Source organism: Ammospiza caudacuta, chromosome 5 (genome assembly GCF_027887145.1).
Source record: "Ammospiza caudacuta isolate bAmmCau1 chromosome 5, bAmmCau1.pri, whole genome shotgun sequence".
In the NCBI taxonomy this organism is placed as follows: Eukaryota; Metazoa; Chordata; class Aves; order Passeriformes; family Passerellidae; genus Ammospiza; species Ammospiza caudacuta.
The window spans coordinates 8,470,552-8,490,195 of NC_080597.1; the positions used below are offsets into that span (position 1 = coordinate 8,470,552).

At 47.3% G+C, this 19,644-nt stretch overlaps 1 protein-coding gene across 1 annotated transcript; it reads left to right on the forward strand.

Moving 5' to 3' along the window:
- Window positions 1-16,620: 16,620 nt before the first annotated feature.
- On the forward strand, window positions 16,621-19,380 carry CDKN1B (cyclin dependent kinase inhibitor 1B). The gene is made up of 3 exons (XM_058804918.1): window positions 16,621-17,353; window positions 17,883-18,013; window positions 19,196-19,380. The coding sequence occupies exons 1-2, from the start codon at window positions 16,879-16,881 to the stop codon at window positions 18,002-18,004; spliced, it is 597 nt and encodes a 198-aa protein (XP_058660901.1). The 5' UTR covers window positions 16,621-16,878; the 3' UTR covers window positions 18,005-18,013; window positions 19,196-19,380.
- Window positions 19,381-19,644: the final 264 nt, after the last annotated feature.

The window sequence follows — 19,644 nt, forward strand, 5'->3', positions numbered from 1 at the left end:
AAAATTTTATCTTGGTGATCTTCATTTCCCTCCTTGTCTTTTCCTTCCTGTTCTTCACAGTTTGGATTGACACCTATTACCTGGGACAATTTCTGCAGGGCTCTGCTCCTTCTTTAATGCCAAAACACTTGCTTTAATAAAGAAATGTAGGCCTTGGGCTGGAGGAATTTATTCAGAGAGGTTGAAGGAGAACATTGGCTTGCAGCTCCTTCTAATCTACTGTTCTCCATCCATCTCCCTCTGAAATTCCTTGATTTTAATGTGAGCCAGGCTACTGCTTAAAAAGCCCCATTATTTCCCCTCCCTTTTGCTCATAGATTTTAAGGTGTATCTTCCTGCATTTCACCAGAGAAATTCCATGTGTCCGCATGGAACCTGTTGGTTTTATTTTGTAGAGGCAGTAGGTGCTCATAAATAATGAACATAGTCTGGGCTAAGCTAATTTACTGTTTGCTCTAATTTTTGTGTTTCATGTTCCCTTGTTGAATTGTTTGGAATGAAGCAAAACAAACGAAAAATTAATTACTGAGCATTTCCCCACATTTCCCACATTTCCCAAGCTTCCTTTTTGAGTCATTGTTTGTGTGCCCTCCCTGGGAACTTAGCTCTGGACTCTTCTGCTTTCTTGCTGACATGGTCTGAAATATTTTGAAATCTGCATAATATAACTTACACACTTTTCTACCCTGGCCTTGCATTATCATACTAACATTAAAAAGATGCTATTGTTTTTTGCCACTGCCTTTTTATTTTTTTTTTACCCTGCAGTTTATCAATAAACTGATTTTCCAAGCCTTTAATGACTTCATGAGTATAGGGGGAGGGATTGATGGGGATGATTTAATTTAATACAGATTTGTGTTCTGTTTGGCTTTTATCAGCCTCGCTCTGAAACAATACAGATGAAATATCTTACAATATATGGGTTTTCTTTCATTAGTCATGTTTTACTTTCGTAGAAAAATGGATCTTGTACCAAGTAATTCATGTTTATGTGCACTGTAAAAATTAACTGAGTAGTCACTCCACACACAAATAAAGCATGTGCCTGTGACACAAATTAAAACCACCCCCAAACGCTTCATGTCCTATCTCAGCATCTCTCTCTGGCATGCCTAGCCATGAAAAGTCTTTTAAAACTTATTGGATTTGCCATGTGTCTGGTAATTCTGGTTCCTCTATACAAGCCTGGCTATCTGCATGTGGCCAGAGATATCTCCCAGCCACAACACTCCAGAGCAGGGGAAGGGAGAACAGCTCCCTCTTTCCAGTGGAGGCACAGGGGCTCTCTGTGTGCTTAAGGATGCTGCAGCAGCTGGGTGGTGCTCAGCAAGGGCTGTAGGACCCTTCCAGGAGCTGCTCAGCCTGATTTTTGTGGATTTTCCATTTGACCTAAAGGGATAACAAGAGGTGCGCATCGCAAGAAAAATTACTTGCAATAAGAATCATTTGAGTAAACTGGTGACTGCAGTAGGGTGGGTAATAGGATAAAGGTGGAAATGTAGGGTTTGTAGCCATGGCCATTTGTTTCTGAGAGAAAAATCCAGGAGCAGGCAGTTGCCTTTAGCTTTGGTCAGGAGTGGCTCATTCTGGCTGTGAGGAACACAGTGTGTGTGAAATGTGAGGAAAGGGGAGTGTGAACCTAAGGCTCTGTCTGTGCCTGATATTTCTCCCCACTGTGACCCCTGGGTTGGGCATGCTGCCTCCCTAATTCTGGCTTGGTACCTGGATGAAAGGCACCCTTGAGGCTGCTGCTCTCTCTGTGCTCTGCTGCCAGAGGAGAGGGAGCTGTGGGCTCAGAGCAGCCCAGTGGGAACGGGCAATGTGGAAACATTATTAGTGTCACTGTGCATAAACACAGGGTGATGCATATGGGAAAAAACCTCCCATGGAAAACAATGAGCTAAGTGCTCACCACTGTCAGGGAGGAACAGTTGTGGGATGAAATGCAGGAACAGGGGTCAGCAGGGGCCAAAGACCTCGACTCATTTCACAAATGAAACCTTGTCAGAAATCAGAACTGTTCCCCCTGCCCCTGTACAAATCTGGTATCCCCACATCCATGAGCAGTTCTGCTCTTCTCAGCTTGGAAAAGGAAATGGAAAACAGTCAGAGAAGGGTGGCAAATGTGGTCCCAAGTATGGGATGGCTTTCCACTCTGCAAGCATTTATTGAGCTTGTCCATTGAACCTTCCCATATTCTACGTCCTGGAGAGGATTGATTGAGGACATCTATGGTAAATGCCAATAAATCCATGAATGTCTTGTGATTGGCCACTGTCTCTTGCTGGACATAGCAAAGAGCTGTCAAGGGGACAGGTCAGAATAAACAAGGGTGAGCAGCTTTTTCCATCAGGTGTATTATCCCATTTCCCAAACATTCATGTTTCCAGTGGAATTCCCTCTGATAATCACCCTAATTTATGTGAGGTGCTGTTGTTTTTTTTTTTTTTAAAAACCAAAAACAAAATAAACCAAAAAAAGCAACAACATAGAGTAAAATATGGCATGGAAGTTGATCTCTCAGGTCCAAGTGGCTCATTTTCCCTGAGAAAAGTTTTCTGCTATTAGATTTATAGTCAACAAACATATTTGGTCAATTTGCATGAGTTCAGACCCAAATGAGTTCAGACTCATCCTTTCCAAATGAGGGCTTTTCATCTGCATATCCTGGCATATTCTATTGGAAAAGACAATTTAGTGGTCCTGTAGCAACAGCCTAGTTCCCTCAGAGAATCTTTCTGATGCTCCTCACTTAGATACCCCCGACTCCTAAAGGTGGAGATGGAAAAGGTTCAGTAGTTAAGCCTTCCTGAGGTGGGATGTCAAAAAAATTGCTGTTCTACAACACCAATGGCTGTCTCAGCTCCTGCCCACTGTCAACAATTCTCATTTGCTTTTTTCATCTTTCTGAAGGCAAGTGTTAAGTCCACTCATCCTTCTAACACAATAAGTCCACTTTGCTACAGTGGAAAGCTGGGCATATGCGCAATTTTTTTTTTTTTTTGAGGCAATATTAAAGGCTCTTATTCTGGGCACAAGTGTGGATCCACTCTGCAGCCTTGTCACAAACCAGGAGCAGAAATTGTCTTTCCTTCCTTTGCAGGAAATCTAACCTATGTGAAAGTGCTGAACACTTACAAGCAAGGAAAGCCTGTGAGCTTGGTCCAACACCCTTAACCCCTGGCAAAGATTTCATTTTGTAATGTGGCTTGGAAGATAAATTACTCTAACAGCAGGTATGAAGGTAAATTAAAACAGGGGTGTTAATTTGGGCTGGGTGTGACTCTTTTGAAATGGATGAAACTGAGTGTGGATTTGCTGCCTTTCCCCTCCCCATGCCTGTGGAGGAGCAGGTGTCCCACTCAGCTCAGGTGGGAGCCTGGGTGTGTGTCCTCAGCTCTCAGCCCTGCCCTCACCCCTTCTTTTTACCAAATCAAAAACAAGCCCAGAGGAATTTCAACCTGCTGGTTTCGTTCTGTTAACAAACGCCAACCACAAACCTGTTTTTCTTGCTTCCTTGATGGAGAGGGAATGACAGTGCATGGAGAGAGAACTGATGTTTGTGCTTGTGGAGGTCAGGAAGGCTGGAAGGGTTAAACAGGCCTGGGTTTGAAAGCAGTGGAGAAAAAGAGCATGACAGCAAAAATTATTAAAAAATAAAGCCAAAACATGAAAACCAAAGACAGACTTGGGCAAAAGCTTTTTATGGGAAGAGTCATATACACATATGGGATAAATTACAGAGAAAGGGCATGGAAAAATCCCCCATCATAAATGTATATTTAAAAGCAAAAGAGCAAAGGGGGGAGAAGAAGAGCCATGGGATGTTGCTAAAGAAACATGATGAGAAAAACAGTGGAGGAGCCAGCAGGAAATGGCAGTGAAAGAGCTGCCAGCAAAGGACTGGTGGGGCCAGCAGTGCTCTGGTGTGTCCAAGGCCTTTGTAGCACCTTTTCTGCTTGACTTTAATATGGATACACATGGAAAAGAGAAGCAAAACACCTGATCCCTCCTTGGGGGAGCTCCTGTGGACTGCGGGGCAGTGGGGAGAAGTAAGAGGAAGGGAGCACAGCGCTCATTGCAAAACCTTCCCCTTGGCTGCCCCCCAAGAATTCCTATGGGAACCCAAGGTGCCTTTGGCATGTGTGGTGCTAAAACAAACCTTATCTATGCCACAGAAAATCAGATCTGCACTGATTAGCTGCACACACCGACGACAGCAGCTGCTCTGGCTCCTACCTGCTCTGCTGCCCAGCTTTATCCCTGCTTCCAGCCAGGTCTCACCGCGGCTGCAGAAACTCTGCTGAGCTTGGCTTGTCCTTGCCTACACTTGCAGCTAATCCACATTCAGCCCCGCTTCAGCCGCTCCTGTTGCTGACACCTGTTGTCAGCAGTCGGTAATTTCTTTTTTTAGGACAAGCCTGCATTGCCCTGGAGCTCAGAAAGGGCCTTAAATTAGACTTAATTCTATTCAGATGTAGTTAGCAGTATTTAATTAGCACAGTCCCAAAGCAAAAGTCAGTCTATTCCTTGGATCACTGGAGTATATTCTGGATACTTTCCATACTGCTGCAGGAGTCTTTTTTTTTTTTTTTTTTTTGTTAATTTATTTATTTTAATTTTCTATCTTAAGCCCAAGAAATGTGCTGGGGCTTTTCAAGCACTTCCAGAGTAGGGGCCACATCTTAATAGACAGATTCCTTTGCAGATGGCTTCCTGCTCGTTTGCAATTGCAAAACTCCACTGAGGCAATTACCATGATTGCAGCCATGGGAATGTGACATTAGGAAAGCATTTAATGTATTCTCAGCATCTGTTAGAGTGCTGCTGCAAATGGAAACCTCGGGGAGATGCCAGCACTATGGGCAAGGCTCGTTTGAATCAGGCTGACTGGAAGCTCACATCCAGTCTGAACTCAACGTGCAGGGACCCTCCAAAACCCACAGACAGACACAGGCACATCCAGAGGGGGATTCACCCATCCCAGCTGGTGTCCCAGGGAAGAAGAATGACTTCTCTTCTCATGGTGCTCCGTTGGGTGGGAAAATGAGCAGTTCAGGTGAGGAATACCATTTTCTGCAGCTAAAATGAGGTGACTCGAGCCCTGAGTTGTGTGATAGCTGGGATTTTCATATTCCACTGCAAACTGCCCCAGAAAGGATGAGCCAATGCTATTTCACCTCCATGGACTTGAAAGCACAAACTAGGAGATCTGCTCGCCAGAAGAGTTCAGTTTCCCAGAAAGTGATGCAGGGGCTGGCAAGAAGATATTCTATAGGAATAAGGAGAAAGGGGGATGTATTAGCAATAATGGGGGAAAATCCCAGCCTCAAGATCAAAAGCTTGAGCTCTGTTATCCAAGTAGAGAACAATGCTCTGGAACTATTCCTTTTAACTTTGCTGCTTTTTCATCCATTTTCTCCCTTATTTCTATGAAGGTGCCTCCACCACACGGCTAGAACATCATGCTACTTGAATCCCTTTTTAAATGGATGTTCAGAGAAGATTACTGAACTGCTTATCTTAGAGCCTGTGAGCTCTCCTCTAGTGAAATATTTTCATTTTTGCATGACACAAATAAATATCAGAACAAAAGAAATAGACAGAGAGAATTAATAACATATATATTAATTTTAAAATAGAAACATATAAATATATATTTATAGCAATAATTATACAATAATATAAATATAATTTAATAATTATATATTCATAATTATAACATATAAAATATGTATTATATTATATATTTTATTTATAACAATATCTAAAATAGATATTATTAATTTTATATTTATATAAAAATATTATATAATTACAATTTTTTCCTTGCTGTTCCATGGTTTCCAGAAGAGCCTGCAGCAGCCATGGGTGGTGCCTAGAGCAGACTCCTCACATGTCCACTCACATTCTGGGGGCCACTGGGATCCAGCGACCTCACAGCTTGTGAAAACATCTCATTTCCTTTGGGGGATGTCCCTCTCATGTTGCATGGAAATACCAGCTGAGGATTGGGAATTCCCTCCATGGCTGAGCACCTGGGGCCAAAGATTCAGTGCCGACCATTTACTGACCTGTGGCACCTGCCAACACCACTCTTGGTGAACCAGAGTGAACCAGACCTGGCAGCTACACTGAATATTAAACAAAGCCCCACCCTTTATCGCTAATTTAACCTAAGGTACTTGTCAGGCCTGGCTAAAGCCTTGCCCAAGAGGAGCATCCACTCAACTGAGAGAGAAGGTGAAACCAGGGTGAAAATGTGCAGCTGGAAATGGTGATGGTGGGGAAAAAAGTGACTTTGAAGAAGTTTTGTTTTGGTGGGCTTTTTTCAAGAGTCTAGATTTTAAGAAGTTAGCCTGAAGCTTGGACTAATGTGATTAATTTCAAATCAGCTGTTAGGGACAAACGCACTTCTTCTTTGAATTGAAAGTATCTTTGAGTGTTCAAAGTACTAAAAGTACTTTTGAGCCTTTGAGTATCTTAATCTGTCTGGCAGAGGGAATTCCATCCCCTACAAATTGATGGGGCACTCCACAGAAATCATCCAGCTCACCTTCCCTCATTCCCCCTGCCAGCACAAACATTAGCTCTGTGCTGACACAGGTTAGGGAAGTAGTCCTGTGGTTACTACTGAGTTTAGCATCTTTCCTTCCTCAGAAAAGGCTACTTCTTGACCTCCCTTTTCCTCAGTGGTGAAAGTGCAACGGTTTGTATTGATTTTGTTGCTGCAAAATCACCTGCATTATTTCCCTTCCACAACTCTTTTATTTTCTGTTAATTTCTTTCCTTACATTTCAGTTTCATTTTAAAGGCTTTGCTAAAAGTTGATGTAAGAACGAGTGGCAAAGGATGGGAACCTCTTAAGTTGACTTTGTGACATTGTAGTTGTGGAGGGGATGGTGCAGCAAATTGTAATATTTAACATTACAATTAACTCCTAGCTCAGCTAGGGGTTGCTTTTGGCACTGCAGCCCATCCCTTGGGTGTGTGCCCACCTGCAGGACACCCCACTCCTCCTCCTCCAGGATTTTGGGGAGCTCTCTCAGGCCGTGGGGCACAGGGCTTGCAACAACTCACTTATGCAACACAGGCTGTATCTGCTTGCAGCTGCCAGATTGGGGAAATCTGCAAATAATTGCAAAGTCTGCCAGTTTAATTGGATTGTGGTGTATTTGCACAGATGGGTGAAGTCTTCCAGGACAGTATTTTCCAGAGTGACTTAGCAGTCTCTCTGCTTTAAGGTACTCAGTATGAGAGAACATAGAAACAATGTGGTTTCTGTGGATTTTTTAAAGAGGAGCACCCCCAAACTGAAGTAATCCAAACCATCAGTCACCCAGAAATCCTTTGCCATGGATACCTTGAGATGGGGGATCGTTCACAGTAGCTTGATGTAAGCCAAACCAAATTCATAAAAATAATACAAAACATCTTAACACATAATTTCTTCAGCAGAAAAATCCAGTGTGAATGTGTATGTGTGCAGGCATTTTTACAGGAAGTATGATGAATAAATGAATATTTGTAAAACAAAGAGAGGAGGACAAGAAAGATGTTTTATTTCATGTGTGAGTCGGCCTTTGTTGTTGTTATTTTTAAAAATTAGATACAAAATGTTACTCTGGAACATTGTCCCTGTGTGCTCTGGCTCTTTGCCAGGCCCAGAGTTCAGTACTTGCTGGGGAAAAGAAAGCCTTGTACTTGACTTTCTGAAAGATAGGCAGTGATCACTTGGTAGAGGTCAAAAAGGAAAAGAATCAAATTATTTATTAATTAAATACAAATTCTGTAAAATTGCTCAGAAGTAACTAGCCCCCAGGGCCCAAGCTACAGGCGCCCAGTATCTGAATGTACAAAAGAAAAACAGTTTATTAGCATTATCATTAGCTTTATCTACCAAGAATTAGCAGGGAGAAAAGAAATCTGCCGAAGATGCTTCTACTCTCACCAAGAGATTCCACTAAATCACCCTCACAAAAATTGGCAATTTGTAAGAAGAAACAAATGGCTATTTTAAAACATTGTCAGGAACATTCACAGAAGCAGTAGGACCAACTTGAAATCACTTCAATTAAATAGAAACATTTTTCACAGGCAGCACAATGATGTAGTTACATGATATTGATGTAACTACTTTTGAGAATGTTACCTTGGAGGTCTGCACTAATGAAGTTGAGGTGCTCTGGGGCTGAAGGCACTCTTGAAAAGAGGACTTCAGTAGCTTTGAACCTTTAGAAAGAATTCCCAAATACTTCTCCAGGTCAAATGTCCAGAGCTGAAGTCCACTTCTCCCTTGTGCAGCCAAAGTGGAGCTCAGCTCCTGGTGTGAGCACTTCTCACTGTTCTGCTGTGTCAATTAGCTCTTGTCTTAAATCTCATGGTCCTGAAGCCATGCTACTGCCACAATCCTTGAATCTTTCCTTCAATGAGCTTCTGGTTCCTGTGGCTAAGGAAGAAGCCTCAAAAGAGCAGAAGAAATGACAAAGAACCCCAACTTATTATTTTTTTTTTGAAAACCCAGCCTTATGAAATCCCTGAAGTGACTTTGCACCTTCAGAGCCATCCCAACCTCCCCCCTTCCCATCAGGCACTTGAAGAAGGCTTCTTGCCAACCACCCTGGATTATAGAGAGGTTTTCCAAGGTGCTTACACACCTGGATGCCTTGGAGGAGCTGGCACTGACTTCTCAGCAGGCTTTATGTGGCCTGACCAGGCTCTTCTGCCTGCTGAGAGTTGGGGTGTTTGTTTCTAACTTTGGGGATGAGCAAAACAGCCACACCAGAGCAAGGCAATCCCAAGGCAGGGTCTAGCAAGGTCTCGCAGTTTGCTCTGAAGGCTTGCAAGGAAAGGCTCCCTACTGGCCTGGGAAGCTCAGGATGTGATCAAGTTCTTCTTGAAACAACAGGGTGCTGTAGGTTCAAAAAGACACCCACAGGGACAGGTTAACTTTTGGCAGTTTTTATTGGTTTTGAAGGGCAAAGGAGTTCTGAGAGTTGACATGGCTTGAGAGTGGTGGAGACCACCAGGAATAGAAGAACTTCTGTAAGGACATTGCTACAGAGATCCAAGGAACAATTTTTTAACCAGACCATAGCTTTTGCTGCTTTTTTTATTTCCCAGCTGTCTTTTGCAGCCTTGGGGTGGGGGGCAACAGAAGAAAAGGAGGATTGCCAGGGCCTCTCATAGTATTAGCTATGTTTTGTTGCTGTCATTCAAGTCAGTTATTAAATATAAACTGTGATATTTGTGATGATAACTTTGTCCTGAGAGGGTGTTGTTCTCAAAAAGCCTTTCAAACTAGAGATAACAAGGTGACAAATCCTTTAAAGCGATGCTTTCAGGTACTTCTCTTTGAATAGATGTCCCAATTTAGCTGCTGGCAGCCAGAACAAACCAAGCAGCTTGTGAGAGTCAAAATCACAGCAGATTAGGATTCTGCCCAGAGAAATATTTAACTCCTTATGAGGTAAACCCAGAACAAGTGCTGGTAAATAAAAGGCCCCTCTTTTTTCCATCTTTCTCATGAAAAGCCTCTGAAATCATGGCCACAGTGCATTTTGCAATAGGCTGGCTTCAGTGAGAGAGTGTTTGCTTTTTGACTTGCCAGCTTGCTCTACTTTTTTAGGCTTGGCTGGTTTAGGTCAGCCATGAACAGGGTCAGGAGCACTGATGCAGCCCCTTGGTAACTGCTCAGGAGTCTCTTGCCCCGGCAGGACCATCCTGGTGGGCATGGCTGGAAGGATGGTGATGGGGCACTTCTTTTTACAAGGGCCCGGAGTCACAGGGAAATTGGGAATGGCTTCACACTGACAGAGAGCAAGTTTAGGTTGGGTATTAGAAAGAAATTCTTCCCTGTGAGGGTGGTAAGGCCCAGGCACAGGGTGCCCAAAAGAGCTGTGGCTGCCCCTGGATCCCTGGAAGTGTCCAAGGCCAGGTTGAGGTTGCACAGGGCTCTGAGAGACCTGGCATGGTGGAAGGTGGGTGAAAAACTGGATGATCTTTAAGGTCCCTTCCAACCCCAGCCATTTTGTGATTCTATGATTCTCTGAAATGCCTGTCACCTACCTCATAACAATTTTCCCACTGCCAGATGCTGGCAGAATCCACTTTCCATCTTCCTCTGTAATAACATCCCATTACTGTAGGTTAATGCCCTGGCTTTTGCATCCCAGAGCTGCACAACTGCCTTGCTAGGTTGGTTAACACAAACAAGATGTGGTACTGTACAAACAGAGCGTTTCCAATGGCTAAAAGTCTAAACAGATTAGGAAAAAGGGTGAGGGAAGAAATGGAGGTGCCAAGAGTTGCAGCAATGTGCACGACATGGCCAAGGGAAGCCAGAACCAGAACTCAGATCCCAAGCCCTGATAGTAATCTGTTTCTTAATGCCATCATTTTGGTATGTGAGATGGGTCATCTTCCTTAAAGGGTTTAGAAAGTAGCCAGACCAGTTCCTCTGTTTATATAAGGAAGATGTTTGTAGACCTCTTGATCCGAAGGCAATTAATACAGCCCACTGGGGAAAGAAAAAAAAAAAAAAAAAAAAGAAAAAGAAAAAAAGAAAAAGAAAGAAAAAAGTAAAAAGAAAGAAAAACAAGAAAAAGAAGGAAAAAGAAAGAAAAGAGAAAAATAAAAATAAAAAAGAGAACTGGGCTAGATTCTCATGTAAACAGCACCCAGAATGCCTAAAATTCTGACATATGCAGATGTTTTTATGTTGGGGTATTTTTTTGGTGAGCGGCCTCTTTGTGGTCAGCTGTAAGCACCACATTTACATAGTTCTGTATTTCTGAAAAAGCCTGTTGCATGAGGTTGGGACCCTACCAAATGAAGACAACACAACACTAACGAAAAATAACAAGCTCTTCCAACAACGTTCAGTAACTGACTGAGAGGTTAGTGCTGTGTTCTGGGAAAAAAAAAAATCCAGGCACCATATAATTTCAGGCACTAAAAACGTTAAACATTTCAGAGGAACATAACACATGACACGGGGTGTTTTTATTTAATGAATGGCTGTAAGAAATGAGGCCAGCATCCCTTCTCACAGATGAACGCCTGGTGCCAAGAGCATTGCTGTACAATGTGTCATCACTCGGGAACCTAAAGAATTGTACTTGAGAAAACATTGCTACAAAATATCATTCCCTTCCCAGAAAGGTTCACTTCAGGCTTTATAGAAAAACAGGACAACTCATTTCCACTGCACATAACTCTTCTGTTGGGAAATTTTCTTAAAGGCATAGGTAGCAGAGCAAGGGGAGGGAAAACTGTTTAATCTCACAGCGACAATAATAGCTCCTGGTTATTGTTGGTGCTCAGCTCCTGCTTTGGGCTTTTGATACTCAGAACTTTTAAAACACAGAGCAAGTTAATCCTCTCCACACCCTGAAAAGGGAGAGGGAGAGGGGAAGAAGGAAAGGGAAGGAGAAGGGGAGGGAGAGAGGAGCAGAAGGGAAGAGAAGGAGCACGAAGAGGGAAAGGAACTTTAGCTGCCATAAGAAGCCTCTGGTTAAGACTCTTATGTTAAAACTTTGCTATTCTAACAAAGTGGCGCTAGTTGTGTGATGTATTAAATGAGAAGTCTTACAGACATGGAGTTAGTCTGAAGATTACTTTTTTTTATATGGTGTGTTTTCTTCAGAGAAATTAGGTCACTTCACAGCAAATTAATCAATTTACTGATTTAGGCCTCACCTCTACAACAGTAGTGTTTGCTGGGATCACTCAACATAATCACGTGCAAGTGTGTGTATTTATTTTTAGGGACTGTATATTAACATCCTCTTTCTTGTTCCTGGTTTGAAAAAGGAGAAGCTGGTTACCCAGAAAAGTGCATCCATCACTGCTGGCTGTAAGGCACTTCTGGCTTCACCTGTGCTTCAGGGGCAGTTCAAGCTTGCAAGCTTCAGGGGCAAGTTCAATTTTGCACATCAAACAAAATGAAAATTAAAAATAAAATTGTCTGAGCCAGACCAGAAGAGTCTTCCCTGAGACAAAATCAGGGTATTTTGGAAGGACTGCTCCTTAAGAAAGTCCAGGGAAGCTGGTGACAAGCAGAGAGCTGCAGAGAATTCTCTCTTTGGAGAATGAATTCTCTCTTTAGAATGAGTATTTTCAGTGCTAGCAATTTAACCTGGATCTTTTGCAGACATAACTGTGTAACCTGCCCTATGGTTATACCACAGAAGAGGCATTTCTGACACAGCACCTGCCTTTTAAATCCCATTAAGGACACCCTCAAATCCCCTCAAGGACACCCCAAATCCCATATTAAGGACACTCCCAAGCTGTACCTTGCCAGCACTCCAACAAGGAGGACTCAAAATCCACCCAAGGCTGCTGCAGGTGCTGGCAGGGCTGGGACCCCTGACAGAACTTTATAAACACAGAGGGGAGCGGGAGCAGAGCCCACAGCGGGGATGGCACCTGGGGATGCTGCCAGCAGCAAGGCCAAGCCCTGGCGCTGATCTCTGTCCTTAGGCTCCCTCTAGAGTTTACAGCAAATGAGCAAAAGGTCTCAAATGCCATTTGCACATGAGGGTAGTGTCTTCTTGCCCGCCTTGGCACTACTGGATCATGTCCCAGAGCCTTTGTACACTGAAGTGGCTCTTTCCTTCCTGACAGTCTCTGCTGCTGAACCTCACCAGGCCCTAATCCTGCCCAGAAGGGAAGGGCTCCTGTTAAGAGAATATTATGGTAAATACTTGGGCCTTGCTCCCCAAATCCCATGGAAAGCTCGCCCCACATTTCTTACAGAAATCAGCACTTGGCCTGAAAACCTGGAGAGGTGGGGTAGGAACAAACCTCCTCAAACCTCCAGATGGGTCATGCCATATCCCTGCCTTCTTCATCCTCAACTCTGGAGGACCCATCCTGGTGGAGGAGCTCAGGTATGATTCCCAATTTCTCCCCGACTTACAAGGGAATGTATGAAATCCTGAGCAGCCCAGATGCTTTGTGTGAGTGGTTCAGATGGGCTTTGCTGGTTCACTGGGCAGCCTTACAAAGTGCTGGGGAAGGAGGGTGGCCAAAAAGGAGCCGGGAGGCTTGCCTAAGCCATTCTGGAGGGAAGAAAAACAGCGAGCAGCCCTGCCAGTAGAAAAGTCCAAACAAGAGCGAGGAGAGGGGTAGCGGGAAGAGAGGGGACAGGGTGTCCCGACCCTGTCAGAGGAGCCAGGACATCCTCCACCCAGACCTCCTTATAAACACTCCTTCCTCCTTCCTGCTTCACTCCTCCGAGTTTTGTTTGGGGTTTGGCGTTGTTGTTTGTTTTCCTCTCTTTCTCCAGCCCTCTCCTGCGAGCTCTGGCCGCATCTGCGGCAGGGCCGGGGGCAGAGCCGGCCGTGGGAGGCCGCAGCTCCGCGGGGGCGGCTCGGAGCTGGCCCCGTCCCCACCCCGCAGCCCCGCTGCTGTGCCCCTCTCCTGCAAGACGATGGCGCTCTGATCTTTTCCACAGCTTCGCTCCGCCACTTTCGAGTATGTTTTTTTTCCTGTATTTTTTTTTTTTTTTTCCACGCTTCACTGCTACTACGGGCGGGCGCCTGCCTCTGTCCCGATTTGCTGCAGCCATCGGGGGTGCCTGACTGTAAACAAAACACTTTAGATCATGGCAAGGTCGCTGCAGACACAGCCTTCTTTTTTTTTTTTTATTTTCTCTTTTTTTTTTCTTTCTTTTTTTTTTTTTTTTTTTTTTCCTCCTCGGCAGCCGCAGCGATTTAAGGTGGATTGCCGAGATCGCAGGGGAAAGAAGGGGGACGAGCCGAGAGAGCCCAAAGAGCGGCGGGGACCAGCCCCGATCCCCCGAGCACGGCCGCGGATGCTCCGGGGATGCGGATGCTCCCACCCCGGCGGAGACACCATGAATTTAATTTTTTTTTTTATTTTTCTCCTTAATTTTACCCCCTTTCCTGATGATTTGTCCCAGCGCGACCCCAAGGTTTCCGGCGGCGCGGGATGGGGGCTGTGCTGCCCCCGGAAAGCCGCGGCTGCGGGGGTACCCCCGTCCCCTTTCCCTCTCCCCAAACCCTGAGAGCGAGGTCGGGACAGAGGAGAAGGGATAGAGGGATAAACAGAGAGGCAGACCACTCCTCTTTCATTTTCTCCCTTGCTTCCATCAGCGGCTTAAATTATTCGCGCCCCTCTTCTCCTCCCCCACCCCCCTCCTCCTCCTCCTCGCCTTTGGATTTAATTATTCGTGCTCAATATACTTGTACAGCATCCAGGGACTCAGTCTCAGGCCCTTGTACTAAGGGAAGTATAAACAGAACAACAACAAAAAAACCCCAGAAGGTTCTTGTCCTACAGTAACTTTTTTTTTTTCTTTCTTTTTTTTCTTTTTCTTTTTCCAAAGGCTTCAGATAAATCAGTGCTCTGTGTCGCACCGCCATAATTCTGTTGCTGCTTTACTCGTGGGGTATGGAGTCTTTTTCAGTATTTGGAAACTCACACTTCCCCACACTTTTTTTCTTTTTCCTAGTTTGTGTTTATACTCTGGTACAACAGACAAGAGGGTTGCCTTTCCCTTGTGGATGAGGGAGACAAGCAGAGGCACCCAGAGGGCAGAGAATGGGAACTCCTCACCTAAGGAATCCTGAGTGGGGTGGGACACTCAGCAGGTTACCAGCAGGGAAAGCCTCATCAGCAGGATGAGCCCTGGGCATCCTCAGACACTTTCTGCAGATCTCTCAGTTACAGCTTCCTCCTGAGGATCAGCAAAACAAGCTCAGTGCCCCTACACCTGTCAGAGAAAGTGAAGCTTGAAATGGAGCTTCCTTGCTGGTGGCAATGGAAGTCAAACACAGGAAAACCTAGAGAAATGAAATCCTGCAAATGCAGCAGATGCAGGCCCACTTTTTCCAGCTGATGGAGTTTTGTCATGGACTTGTAACTTCAAAAAAACACCTCAGGTCCTGCAGGCATGTGAATATCAGCTTTAATTTTCTGCAAGTGAATTGCTGAAACTTGTAGTTTCTGAGAACGGTTGAAAAACAACTGCCAAGTACTAAAATCCCCAGCATATAAATAAAAATAAGGTGGCTAATAATGTATTTCAACCTTGTGGTTTTTAAACTAATCTCATTTGTTTTGTTTTTGGGGGGTTTTTTTGCCTGTACACATAATTTTTTTTGAACTTGGGTGTGTTGATACTGAGATAGCTCTGCTGAGTGGTGTGAGCAGAAGCTGGAGGCCTTGAGGCTGATGATGGCCAGCAAAGTGCTGGCCTGGGCTTGAGCACTATGTGAAGGTTGTGTCCTCTCCCCAGTGTGTAAAATCTCCACGTCTTCAAGGCCAAACCTGCTGGCTCTCATCTCAGCCAGTTAAACCAAATAATATTGACCCCTGCCTTGCTGAGACAGCTTGCTACTTGTGTATCCCCCTCACCCTCCCACCGTGCAGTTTGGGCAGGGTTGCTCTGCTTGCAAAGGAGACCTGCCCAGATGGATTGGTGTGAAGGGCCTTCTGTGCCCTCCAAAGAGTCAGACACCACATCTGGGCACCTGGAAATCTCCTTTAGTGCCTGAGAGAACCCACAGTGTCACACAGCACATTGGGGGCTGCCCTGCCTGGTGAGTGAAGATGGCTGTGGAAAGGGCTGGAGAAAAGGGGACCAGAGAGGAGTGCACGATTCCTCCTATATCCACCACACCTGCTCTGACCATCCGAGGAAGCTGCTTAGAAAATCCCTGGCTGTGACTCTTTGCTCATCTAATCTCTTGAGCACACAAACTGGACAAACCCCAGTGCTGTGTTTTTTTGTTTTTTTTTTTTTTTTTTTTTGTTTGTTTTTTTTTTTTTTTTTTTTTTTTTTTTTTTTTTTTTCCCCAAGTAGCTGATATCTAAAATCCCAGCAGGGGTTATTTTAGACACATTTCTTAACCTAGCCCTTTTTCTGCCGAGTGGGCAGGAGATCGTTTTGGCACCAGGAGCCAGCAGCCCATCATCTCCGCGAGCTCAGGGTGCTGCGGGTCGGGGTGATGCCGTTCGGGGTGCTGGTCCCCGCGGCATGCCCCGGGCTGCTCAGCCTGCCCACTGGCCCTGAGCTTGCCCCCAGCCCCGGACCTCGTCGGGGACGTGTCGCAGAGCCCAACCCGTGCAAAGCAGCGCGGTGGGACGCCGCTGTCACAGACAGCCACGACTCAAAACCGGCCGTCACCATTCCTCAGGCGCTCGGGATGGGGTGCGTGCTGTTGTGGGGTGGAACAAACCCCGCCGGGCTTGGCGCGCTTTACAGAGGCACGAGAAGAGGAGGCTCGGGGGTGCCGTCCCACCCCTCTCGCTTTTCCCTTGGCTCGCCCCGTCCCACCTTTAGAGCCGGCGGCGGGGCAGGGCAGGGCCGGGCGGACGGGGCGGCGCCCGCCGCTGCGACCAATGGCACGGCTCCGCTGTTTAAATCGACTCGTTCCTGTCAATCATTCTCTCCTTCGTCAGCCTCCCTTCAATCGCCATATTGGGCTCGTCTCCTCTTGTTTTTTTCCGTCTCGCTTTTACTACGCGTCGGCGGTGCGATCGGCAGGAGCATCACCGGCACCAGCGCCATCGCCACCGGCGGCGGACCCGGCACCGCGGGGGCAGCGCCGCGCTCCGCTCCTCTCCCGCCCGGGGCTCCCCGGCGGCGGCGGCAGCAGCGGCGGCTCTCGGGGCTCATCCCCGGGCCGGCGCTTATGCAAGGGCGCCTCCTCGCCCCTTCTCCGCGGGCCGAGGGCGAGCGGAGCCGAGGCGGGGCCGCAGCGCGGGGCAGCGCGGAGCGGAGGCGCGGAGCGGAGCCGCCGGGCGGAGCCGCCGGGCGCCGGGAAATAAAAGGCGTCGGAGGCAGCGGAGAGAGAGCAGCGAGCACGGCAACCCCCGCCTGGAGCCACAGCGTGCGGGGAGATGTCAAACGTGCGCATTTCTAATGGGAGCCCTACCTTGGAGCGCATGGAGGCCAGGCAGTCGGAGTACCCGAAGCCGTCAGCGTGCCGGAACCTCTTCGGGCCGGTGAACCACGAAGAGCTCAACAGGGAATTTAAGAAACACCTGCAGGAGATGAAGGAGACGTACCAGAGGAAGTGGAATTTCGATTTCCAGAATCACAGGCCGCTGGAAGGCAGGTACGAGTGGCAAGCCGTGGAGAAGGGGAGCTCGCCCGACTTCTACTTCAGACCCCCTCGGCTACGGAAAGCCGTCTGCAAGTCCGCCGGCCGCCAGAGCTTGGATGTAAATGGGAATTGCCAAACCGTGGTTTTTGTCGGTTCTCAGGGAATCTCAGAGGACACTCACTGTGTAGCTCAAAAGACTGATGTTTCAGAAAATCAGACGGACTTAGCAGAGCAGTGCACTGCCCAGAGGAAAAGACCCGCGGCCGATGGTAACGTACCCCACGGCTCTGCCCCGCGTCCCACTCGTGTCAGCGCCGGCGCTCCGGCCCCTCCGCCCCTGCCACGCGTGGCACCGGCTCGGCGTGCCACCCCCGCCCCTTTCCCCCTAAAAAAGCCCGGGTAGTGTTTGCAGTCCCGGGGTCCCGCCTTGAGCGGGAGCCGGTGGATGATTTGCAAGGAAGAGCCCTTAGACGCGGGTCAGATCCCGCGACCCCTCGCCGCCCCACTGCGGGGACCCGGGCTCCTGCCCAGGTGGGAGGAGGTTCACAGCGCTCAGCAAAAAAGGAATATGGATTTTAGCCGAAAAGAGGGGACTTGGGTCTGCTACCTCGGGAGAAGCCCATTTCCCCACCCCCTGCTCGCTTCACTCAGCCGATACCTGACATGGGTATCTGGGAATATTCCCCCTCGGTTCCATCTATAACCCCTGGATGCTGAGCAAACATCTGGAAGGAAAATATTTTAATATCTTTCCTCTCCCCTCCCCGCCGCCCTTGTTTTTTAATTTTCCCCTCCTAGATTCCTCTCCTCAAAATAAAAGAGCCAACACAACAGAAGAAGAGGTTTCAGAAGACTCCCCCAGTGCCAGTTCAGTGGAGCAAACACCCAAGAAATCAAGCCCGGGAAGACATCAAACGTAAAGCGTTTAGGTCAGTTCCCTTTAGGGTCTGGCATTAAGGGAAAGAAGGGGTGACCGAGTGTCTGTCCCGCATCTCTGAGGGGCTGGGGAGGGGGCTTCGAGTCCCTGTGGGCTCTGCGAGGGGTGTTTTCTGCGAGGAAGGGTGGCTTTCCCCGAGCGCTCGGCGATGGGTGTGTGTGTCGGAGGGTGGGGACTGGGAGGCGCAGGGCTTGAAAAGAACAAAACAAGGAGCGAAGCCCAGGCTGGGCTCGGCAGCGTCAGGGGCTGCGGTGGGACTGACCCTGCCTTCCTGCGGGATGGGCACCTTTCCCAAGGACCCTGCGGGTGCAGGCACGGAGCTGGAAGCGCGGCTGGGTGCATCGTGTCAGATGCCAGCGGATTTCGGGGGGCTTCCCCTGTCCCCCGCCCCCCGTGGGGCTTTTTCACCTCGCGTGTCTTGCCGTCGCATGTCGCGGCCACCTCGCGTTGCAAGTCAAGAAGTTGGGTTTAAGGGGAATCCGGGCACTTTCTCAAAATCCGAGCAATGCAAGGTTGTTTTGTTTTTGTTTGGTTTCGGGTTGTTCCGCCCCCCCCCTTTTTTTTTTTGTTTCTGTTGTTTTGGTTTGGTTTTGGAGGCTGGCAGAGGGAAGGGAGCGGGTTAACGGGAGGCTGGGTTGTGCAGTTTTTTTTCCCCTCCTTTTTTGCCTTTTTTTTTTTTTTTTTTTCCTTCTCCCCTACCCCCTTTTTGTTGTTTTGTTTTAAGGCCAGGGCTGGGGCGGGGAGAGTTGGTAAAAATTGCGCCGGCGGTTTGGGAGCCGAGGTTAGGAGCGAGGTTTACAATAAAACCATTTGCGATTGTGCACACAGAGAGAGAGAGAGAGAGAGAGGGAAGAGAGATTAAGCTGTAAAGCAGAAGTTGCAACAAATTAGTCCCGCTGGGGTGAGCCATGCGAATGCCGCTGCTCCCGCCCGCTTTCGGGGGTGGGGGCACGGGGGGTCCCCCCGCCATCCCCGCAGCCGCGGATGGAGGATGGAGCGGCCGGGGGGGCGGCGGGGGCCCCGCCCGGGCTGGGCCCGCCCGCCCCGGGGATGCGGTGTCGGTTTGAACCGGTTGCGCCGCGGATCGCGTTTCTTGTCGATGTTTTCTAATCGCTTTCCCTCGTCTTTTTTTTTTTTTTTTTTTTTTTTTTTTCCTTCATTATTCCCATTTCAGAGCGCAAAGGATGTGCGCGTCCTCGTTCGTCGGGTGCGGCGGGCGGCGATGAAGAAGAGAGGAAGATGTAAAGTTGTAGTGGGAAAGGAAAAAAAAATACATATCGCCGATCTCCGGGAGATGGAGGTCCTGTACAAGCACTGAAAAAAAAAAAAAAACAAAACAAAAACAAACCAGCAACAAAACAGCAGCAACAAAAAGCAAACAATAACACTAAATTTTAGGCACTCTTAAAAGACCTGCCTCTAAAAGCATTGGATGTAGCATTGTGCAATTAGGTGTTTCCTTATTTGCTTCATTGTACTACCTGTGTATATAGTTTTTACCTTATGTAGCACATAAAACTTGTTGGGAGGGGGGAGGGACTGGAAGAGGATGACCGATTGGAACTTGCTTTCACAATCTAGCAAGCCAAGAAATCTATGAAGAGAAGCAGTGTAGGTTTTGTA

Bases quoted from the DNA above. Each gene is read 5' to 3' on its own strand.
- CDKN1B (XM_058804918.1), top strand. From the start codon at position 16,879: ATGTCAAACGTGCGCATTTCTAATGGGAGCCCTACCTTGGAGCGCATG. The intron at 17,354-17,882 runs GTAACGTACCCC...TTCCCCTCCTAG, and splicing joins GAAAAGACCCGCGGCCGATG to ATTCCTCTCCTCAAAATAAA.